This window comes from Equus przewalskii, chromosome 4, assembly GCF_037783145.1.
Source record: "Equus przewalskii isolate Varuska chromosome 4, EquPr2, whole genome shotgun sequence".
Taxonomy (NCBI): domain Eukaryota; kingdom Metazoa; phylum Chordata; class Mammalia; order Perissodactyla; family Equidae; genus Equus; species Equus przewalskii.
This window is the reverse complement of record NC_091834.1, coordinates 19958848-19968713: the sequence shown is the minus strand read 5'-3', so window position 1 is coordinate 19968713 and position 9866 is coordinate 19958848. Positions and strand designations below refer to the sequence as shown.

Here is a 9866-nt window from a genome sequence, read left to right as displayed (position 1 = left end):
GAGGGTAAAGGTTTTGCAAAGATCCCTGTGCTTTAGAGAAACGCCAGGACCTCTCACCTGCATGATGTGCTGGTCTCCGTGCCTGAGCTCTGGGGAGCCCTCTCAAGAGGCAGCCTGACACCCAACATAAGGCTGTGCTTGCCTAGCCACCAGGGGAGGATGACTGTGCCATTCCTGAGCACATGGCCATCGCTCTGCACATAAGCCAAGGAGAAATGTAAGGATTGAGGACATAAATTCCTTGCCACAAGGAAAGTCTCCTGCAGCTGCCTTTCGGATCCCTGGTTCCAATCAGAGGGGCAGGAGGGCACCTCTGTGGTTCTGCGGAGCCAAGAGCTGACTTCACTGCACAAAAGATCAGAGCTGCTCCAAACATACAGCAGCCAGACCTCCTCAGGTGATGTGGAGCTCCATCTGTGTCTGCTGAAAGGAAAATCACACATAGGGAGATGTTTTCCACTAGGCTTCCCCTCAGGAATATAGGGAGGATGGCATGTCCCCAAACCAGCTATCCACTGTGCACTCCTGCAGGGTCCTCCTCCACACATGCTCCTTCAGGAAGTAGGAGCTCTGTTTGCTCCGTTCCTCGGTGCCTTGGGTGAAGTCCAGATCATCTCAGGGCCATCCCTGCCCCTTTGGTGCGTGTGGACATTACTGACCTGTCTTCCTGTCGTTGTCAGAAGGTCTCTTTGAAAGTCCACATTCCCTGAGTATATTTCACTGCTTTGCATATAAGTCTGACTCCAAAGAGGTCCTTTTATCTATCAACTGGTAAATTCATTATTAAATAATTCTTGGAGAGATACAGGCCACTGACTTTCTGCAATTTGCATCCCCACACTTTAACTTGTGTTAAAAGTTGAGTCTTTTGGTCCTCTTGCTTTAGGAGTATATTAATATTTCTGTGACCTTTAATAGATGGCAGCTGAGATATATTCTTTTAAATAGCAAAACCAAGAAAACTGACGACCTAAAATGCATCCTACTAACCCTAGTTTGATGAGCAAATTGGGAGAGAGAATTCCTTTCCCAAGGGAAAGAGAAAGTTAAGGGGACTTTTTAAGTTCAAGTAGAATGATTATAGATGATAGAGAGGGAGATTCCAGTATTTTACTGATATGGATTCAAAATCATCGTTTGGTATGCTGTAGTGCTTTATACACCTTTAAGTTCCATATTATGTCTTGGGCAATTTGCATGAGTTTTTGAAAGATTATATCTCTAAGTCAATATCTGAATGATGAAACAGGCAAAAGCCGAAAGCCATCTGTCAGCATGCATGGCAGCTGTGTTGCACGGAGCACCTCGTTGGCTCTGGGGCTGCCTGCCCCTCCATTTGCTCATTTGCTTCAGTATTGGTCACAGCACTCAGTACCTCACAGGGCCGAACCTGCCCTCAAGATCTGGATTTATTTTGTGGCCATAAATGTCCTCCCTAGTGGGTCCAAGTGGTTGAGTCACAGCGTTTTCTCCCACCACAACCACACTGCTAATAGAGCTCAGTATAAGGTGGACTTGAAGCCCTGAAAGCTGAGCTCCAGTGGAGGCCATACCACCCAGGATCATCATGAGCACGAGGGACTAGAGGGCCAAGGTTTTCCCTAGAAACTAGTCTAGGTCCTCCCCACCAGAATCTAAAACGACGGTGATCTTGTAGCTTTAGTCCAGCTTTAGTGTTTGAACCTGGTGTCTGCAGTTGCTCACAGTGGTCTTGCAGATATCTCAGTAAGGATGCACAGGACATCTAGCTGGAAACCCTGTCACTTTTAGAGATCCTCTCAGGGAAGACTTTGTTGCATTTGTCCTTTTAGGCAACTAGTTGAGTAAAGAAAGGGCAGCCCCAAACCACTAAATGCTGGGGCATATTTACCCAACTTGCTGATTTGGGTTTGGCATTGCTGCTCTGCAGAAATTAGACCACACGGTCAGTGTTCTGGTACCCTATCCCCAGTCTATCTGACTGAGTTTCTCCTTGACTCTTCTTTGCCAGGGCGCGTCCCACCCTGCCCACCAGGAGACCTGCCCCGAAACTCGCTACCCTGCCTGCCTGGGATCCCAGGGCTGCTGTCTGCACTGGGTGGTCCCCACCTGCCTCGATCCTCCACACAGATCCTCTGGACTCTCTCTGCCAAGCACCCTACAACCCTGGGGACTGCGCCTGCCCTCTTCTGCCTCCCCACTCCCGGGCACAGTTCCAAGTCTCCTCTATCTTGCATCTTATCTTGTGGCTCTGCCCACAGAAGACACTTAAAAACGGTCTGCCAGCACTGGAAAAATAGATTTATACTGACACTTTAGGGTGTTATTTCCAGAGTGTGAACGCAAGAAAGTAAAGGCGTTTTCATTTACAGTTTACAGGGTAGAACCAGTGGGGTTTACCCTGGAAACCCACTCTGGGCGAGTGCATGTGGGGCGGCACACAGGAAGTCAGCCCTCTTCCTGTGCACCTGTAATCAGCAGGTACAGTGAACAGGCAGGAGTGACCTTTCAATGTCAATTTTTTACCAATGTGTGAGGAACCTACGTTTATAGAGGGTGAGATGGGAACTGCTTTGATGACAGCAAATGTAAGTGTATTCAAAACCAACCATAATAAAAAAAACTCACAAGAGCATCAAATAAAACCACAGTATAGTGTCTGAATGCCATTTGGATAGTGTGCATAAGGATTTATTGTGATACAAATTCAAAAGAAAGCACTGAAAACCATGGCACCCAGATCAGAACCCGTGCCTTTTCATGCAAATTCATCAAAAATCTATTGTGCACTGACTAGGTGCCCAGTACCCTATGAATTAGCAGCTGTTGCTCCCCCAAATGTAATATAATTAAATAATTCTCATTTTCAGAAAGAGCATTAACTTGAGTAAACTAAGGTCTTTTATGGTAAAGATAATTAGTTCCATTGAATTATCCCTTAAGTATATTCGTGCATACATGTATATAGAAGTACACCTATCTTACAATAGGAAATAATATTGTAACTTTCAAAAATGCAGCATGGTTTTGTGAAGGATAATTGCTCAATTTACTATACTAATGACTTATTTTTTGTCTGAGTTGAGAGATTATGCACCTTGCTGCTCTCTGTAGCTTCCTTAGGCCAATTAATGTCCAACGACTTTATCGACTGCGCTTGTTGGCTTGTGGATGTGAATGTTTTGTGAGGACCCCACAGGCTCCTGAGCCACAGGCATCTCGCACGTGGTTGAATCTCGGGGTATTTGTTGAAGGAATGAGTGCATGCACATAGGAAAAGGGTAGATCACCTTTACGCGTTATCTCAGGCAATGAGATTCTCAGTATTCCGAGGGCTACCGTTACACCTACGTTTATAATTATAATCATAGCATTATTTCTATATTTCTACTAGGTGACTGTTATTTTCCTCTCGGAAGCTGTGGCTGGGAGCAGTGAAGCAGCTCGCCTTGACGGTGTGGGAAGCAGACTTGGATCCCATTCAGGCTGATTCTGAAACCCATGTTTGTGGACAGAATACCTCTTTGCCTCCCAGCGTTCTATGAAGATGGTGATAAGGAAACACCACCTTCAAAGCAGATATATAGAAATCAATCCTGCAAATGTCTTTTGCAGAGAAACATACCTGTTCCTTAGTTAATTGCAGCTATTTTGCATTTTTCTTCTTTGCCTTTTGTATTTAGCAGCAAATCTGATCTGTTTTATAGATCATGCAGAAATTTGTGATTCCCAGAGACTAAAATAATCCAGTCTGCCCTAAGCTAAATGGAACACATTGATCTAACTTAGAGTATTCTCATTTATTAGAAAATAGTCCTGGGTTGTCAGGTTATTCCCGCTACTGGGTAATTCATGCCTCTATCGCTGACAATCTGCTTCAGGCCAAAACATCAGGCTGGAGGTTGCCCTGGCCACGAAGGCAACTGGGACAAATTTCACTGTGCACTACCGGCTTGGATTTCTCCTCCCTCAAGTCAGTGCTCCATTTTGTGCGTGAAACACATTAAACATTTTTAATATGATCTGTATCTTACTGATTTCCCCAGAGGGTTATGGCAATTCCTAAAATTATAAGGATCTTAAAGTAGAAATAGAAAAGTCTGAAATTATGTAGAGAGGGGGAAAAGCAGGTACACAACCCTCCAGAATCAGGGGTTCTCAGACTTCAGTGTGTACCAGAAGGACTCAAGAGGCTTATTAGAGTATTGATTTTGAATATGAAATCCTGGCTTAAGTTTGTTAGATTTTTTAGTTGATCTATTTATTTAATTCAGCTTTGAGCTTCCTGGCAGGCAAGGCAAAAATGGAAGGACTTTCCATTTAGGGTAACTATGTAATTTCACCTATACATGTTACAAACCACGGGATTTTAGAAAAGATTGAGGTGGGTGGCTTATATAGTTTTCATACTCAGACACCAGTTCTTCAGGAAGGACGAACATTTTCCTGGTACTAAATTCATAAAATACATTTTTAGGATAGTTTCTTTTATAAGGAGTTTTGAAGAATTTTAAGGATACTATCTTTTTATGACTTTTTAGATTTCCCAATTTACTACTGTTCTGTAGTAACAGTATAAAAATAAATAATTAATAACATATTTTTACATCTCCCCACATTATTCTATGTACGCTCATTTAAAATTAGGATTATTAAATACAGATATTGCTGTAAAATCTGATTTTCATACTTACTGATAATCGCATATATATCTCCCCATGATAACAAATACAGAGCTTCAGCGTTTTCAGTGCATATGCTATCCTTCAATACATTCACGTACAGTAATTCATTAAGGTTTCTTGATGAACATTAAGTTGTTTCTAATTTCTCTCAGTTATAAAATGCTGCTCCTTCAACTTTTTTATACCAATATATTTGCTCACTGTTCTAATTATTTGCTTGACAAAATCCCCAAAGTGAAATTGCTAAGTCTAAAGATATGCTACCTCAAAAAGCTTTTGAAACATTTTGGCAAATACTGTCTGGAAAGGCATTAGCCACGTCGAGTTCTGCTAGTGGAAAATAAAGACAGGATCTCTTCTCACTAGCACTGATCAGTGGGTGAAACATGAAATTCTACAGTCATTTCTCTAGTACTCCCAAGGTGTAAATATTTTGTTTGTTTATTGGCTATTTATATTTCTTATTTTTTAAATGTATTTGTTCATATCATTTGCCTTGTTTCTATTGGTGTAATTTTTTTTATCATGGGGTTTTTTTAAAATGAGAATATGAATCTTTTGTCTGACATATTTTCCCAACAGGTTTGTCTTAACATTTTTTGGTGGTATTTTTTCTGTTAAGTCATTATTTTGGGGGGCCAGGCTGGAGGTGTAGTGGTTAAGTTCACATGCTCTGCTTGGGCCGCCTGGGATTTGCTGGTTCGGATCCCCTGCACACAGCTCATCAAGACACTGTGGAAAATAGGGAAAGAGAAAAACAGAAATAGAAAATAGAGAAAGATTGGCACAGATGTTAGCTCAAGGCCAATCTTCCTCACTAAAAAAAAAAAAAAGGTAATAATTTTTTTCTTCACTATTTCTGGGTTCAGTGGCTTCTTTGGAAAAATTTTCCACTACCCTTACCTTGTAAACCAATTCTCCTGTATTTCCAGGTAAGCAGTCTAAGGCTGTAAATTATCTGTTAGAATCTGTATTGCAGGAGCAGTTTACTTTTGGTTTGTGGATGAGACCTGGATCTACCTATTTTTTGTTTCCAAATAGTTGTCTCGAAACCATCTATCAAAAAAAAAATCTATCTTAGAGGTTTAAAATGATTTATTTATTCATTTCAAGATTTTCTCTCCTACTCTTTCATGAGTCTTATATTTTTCATGTTATTTTACTGGTGTAATATTTTTACAATATTACATTGTAATATCCTTCTTTGCTAGAATAAGCTTATTAGCATGCATTTTCTCTTCTAGGTGAACTCTCTAATCACTTCTAACACTATCTTCTAGCTAACTTTTATAAAAGCTGCGGAGGTTCTCTGTGTCTGTGTCATCCCTGGAGATAGATAAAACCTGAGAGAGTAACGTTATAGGGAAGACTTTGCTTTGGGGAGAGGAGTGAAGGGCAAGTGGCTAATCTAAGGAGGTGCAGGTATGTTGGCTCCTGTGCATTGAATAATCCAAGACCAGAATTCAGAACTTGAAGAGCAGATGCATATTCCTGAGGCTATCTTCCTTGATTTTTATGATTTTAAGTTGAATTGCTGGCCATGGAAACCCAATAATGCAAACTACATTCACAAGTAAGGGCCAAAAACAGTCGTATTTCCATGTTGGCCTTGGATTCCAGATCTGTGGTGAGCAGGATTTGCATTTTACCTTGACAAGATAAGAGAAGTCTGAACTAGTTATGGAGCAAATAGAGAACTACCATCTCCCTTCTCCTGGATGTGGCTCAGGGATGCTGCAGAAAAGCCAACATCCTCCTAGAAGCAGCTTCTGAGGTGCTCATTGCTCTCACAGGTGTCCAGTTATCTGCACTGTAGAGGATGAAAACAATTATCTTAGCCTTCAGAATGTTAAGATCAGGTGCTACTGGTGCCTTGGCACCGAAAGGTCCAGAATGATAAACAGCTGCCTCAGATGTTGAGCAGCAACACCTCCTGACAAAGTGGCCTGCTAAGATATTTACTACAAAATGTAATCTTAGGTACCTGCATTAATCTACTTCCTGGGCAGGGCTAATCCTTCCATTCATGTTTGGGTAAGAATCTTCCAGAGATGAAGATTTTTGTTTTGATCGGATCTTTTTACAAAATTGCTCTTTCTGAAAATAATTAAACCACAAAATCAGGTTCAGGTGAAGTCATTCCTTTTCCATGAAGGCGAGTTAGCTCCCCAGGACAGATGGAAGCACGCCTTCCTGTTTGTCCTGGCAGAAAGGCAGAGCAAAAAGTCTGCAGAGTCAACACCCAAGTCTGTGGAGTTGTCTCCTGAGGCAATACATGATCTCAAAACAAAAGTGGCTGATTTTGCCCTTTCGATGGGGTAAGCAGGGCCAGACTACCCCCAAAGGAGTTACACATTTGGTTGGAGTTCTGTGGGATCACTATCTCGTTCCTAATCTCTTGGGAGAAGGAGAAGGCAGGTAGAAACTCTGAGAAACACTTCTGAAAAGTCTTGAAACACAGGGAGGAATTTTTTTTCTATTTGTTTTGTCTTATAATAACTCAGTGAAGTTTATCCAATCTGTGGAGAAATGGAGTGGGGGAGGCACAATATCTAAATTCAGAAAGCCTGGATTCTAGTTCAAACTCTGTTGATTATTAGTTGTGTGACCTCAGATAAATACTTCACTTCCCCTAGCCTTAGTCTGCTTATTCATAAAATAGCAAGATATTTGTAAAATGCCTGCTATGGGGTTACATTATCAAATGAGCTAAAGTTTATGAAAGCACTTTGTAAACTCTAATAGATGTGTATACAAATATAAATTTTATGTATATACAAATATAACTACATTTGGGAAGCCAGAGGGATCCCACATAGCCACATACACACCTGAGTGATTCTGGAGCTGGTGCTCTGTTTGATCAAGGCCCAGCCAGGCCACATACTGACCCTCAAGTGGGCATGAGTGGTCATTCCTGCCTCATGACCCTCATGGAGCCTGGGGAAGGCTTCTCTCTCAAAGAGAAATACTGGATCCAGGCAACGGATGGTTTTGTCCTTCTTTATGGTAGATGTTGTCCCCTATGTGATGTTGTGCCCTATGTGCAAGGAAGAATGCCATTTTCTCTCCCAGTCACTCAATTTTCCCATTGACAACATATAGGTTTTTGACTGGATACTCTGTGATCATAAAATCTGTGATCTACTCTAGACAGTTATAATCCCTGCCTTAACATGGTCAAGACATGAAACCTCTAGGTAGACCTGGCATTCCTACTCTAAAGAGAAATCTTCTAAAATAAAACCCCTGCTACTGGTGGTTTCCAGGAAATCTTGGCTGCCATCATGGAATGGTGGCATTCCAGGACCAGGTCAGGTGAGTGACTGAGGCTGGGGTTCAAAACAATCTGCCTCAGGCAGAAAAGAGCCCCAGACCTCATCTGACTTCTACGGACAAACTCAGAACATGCCCAGGTCTTTTATTTCACCATTGCACCATGCACAGTGCCTCCTCCAGGCTGAGGTTTAGAAGTCTCAGTCAGAGGGCCAGCCTTCTTCAGTAGCTTACAGTTTCCTTCTCCTTCTTATTGAAGGGGTTATAGGGTTTTACAGTCGTGACCATTCGAGACAATGGTGCCTGGTGACGGAAGAGGTCAACTTCCATTTCTTTTCGTAAGACACTGTAACAGAGTGGAGGGGAAAAAAGGACACATAAAATAAGGATAAACACATGACCTCATTTATTTTCCAACTAATGATACACATGTACAGGAGACAGAAAGGGAGGGAGGGAGGGGGAACCCAGAAAGAGAGACTGAGAATGATTAATCATTGTGTGAATTGTTTCATTTATTTCATTTATTTGCATTCAGGCTCATTTGTTGCATTATGTACATTATATTGCCATAAATTTCATTGATTGAAAATCTACTCTGTGCCTAGAATTACAGTAGGTGCTAAGAAGACAGAAAATACAGCTGAAAAGAGGTGAGGCTGTAGAGAGGCAGCTGAATAACCAAATGGTTACCACCCAAAGTCTCTGTGTGGCGGGGCCTGGACATGAAGGAGCACAGAGGCAGAGTCATCTCTCTGGCTGGGGAAGGACATCTGCCCAGAGCCTGTGTCAGGGCGGAGTTAGGGGTATAATGGTGAAAGCAAGATGGCACAGGCAAAGGGAGGGGTGCAGGGAGACATAGAGGTGGGAGGGCACCAGGCGTGTTGGGGGAGCCCTGACGGGGAGAGTGCGAGAAGGGTGGGACTGGGACAGGCCATGTGCAGGGCTGAGAGCAGATTTTGCCCCACTAGTAGGGTTAAGCTGACTGCTCTCACAGGATGCCCTTAACCTGATGTGTCTTGGTTTGCTCATTTATCCAGTGGGAATAATATCCTACCAAGTTTTTTGTGAGAAATAAAAGAAAGAAAATAACCATGAAAGTGTAGAACACTATACAAATAATGCTTTCCCAGCTGCATCTATGTCCAGAGGTGGCATCCCAGCATGGACACACGTCATGCCAACTGTCTTGAACAACCGCACCCAGCAATTTTACTGTGAATTTTGAATCACACACACACAATGCGATGTTCGTATGTGGCAGAAGTGACAGAGCACACAGCAACTGAATCTAAAGTGGCTTTGTTTTCATGCTATGATTATCATGAAGTCATAATTTTTTATTATGTTGTGGGAAACAGTCATTGAAGTGAGAACTCAAGTGAAGTTTGCATTCTGGTGTGGGGGAATGCGCAAGAAACACTGGACTGTAATGGAAAACAGGAGTCATGAGAAGCACTTGTGCCTGCATTCCCTCACTCATGAATTTGTAGATTCACAACATCCCTTCTGCTCCACCTCCTGCACTCCCCATCTCCTCACTTCAAATCCCTTCCAATAATCCCTTTCCTCACTAGTCTGCATCTCATCTCAATATCAGTCCTAAGGCACTGCTGGTGTCCTGTACACCTCGCTCAAAATGTGTTATGGATACCACATGGCCCTCAGACCCTTGGCACTGACATCCAAGGCCTGAACAACTTGACCTCAGACCACCACTGCAGCCTATCAACCACCAAGATCTGTGGCAAGTGCACTGTTCCCACTCTCACTTCGCATGAAGAGGAATCAACAGTCCCTTCTCTCCTGGTGGCCAGATCAGTGCAGGATCTGGCAGGCAGAAACCTCTCATTTCAACTGGTGGCATCAGAATTTAGACTGCTGGGGGTTGAAGAGAGAGCGGGCTGGAAGGACACCAAGAGTGGT

General features: G+C 42.6%; 1 protein-coding gene across 1 annotated transcript in view; it reads right to left on the bottom strand.

The window, feature by feature from the left end:
• Positions 1 to 8068: 8068 nt before the first annotated feature.
• SPMIP7 (sperm microtubule inner protein 7) overlaps positions 8069 to 9866 on the bottom strand; it is a 53969-nt gene continuing 52171 nt past the window's right edge. The window contains exon 9 of the mRNA XM_070615575.1: positions 8069 to 8286. Coding sequence (XP_070471676.1) covers positions 8163 to 8286 — 124 coding nt within the window. The 3' untranslated portion in view covers positions 8069 to 8162. The remainder of the gene's footprint in view (positions 8287 to 9866) is intronic.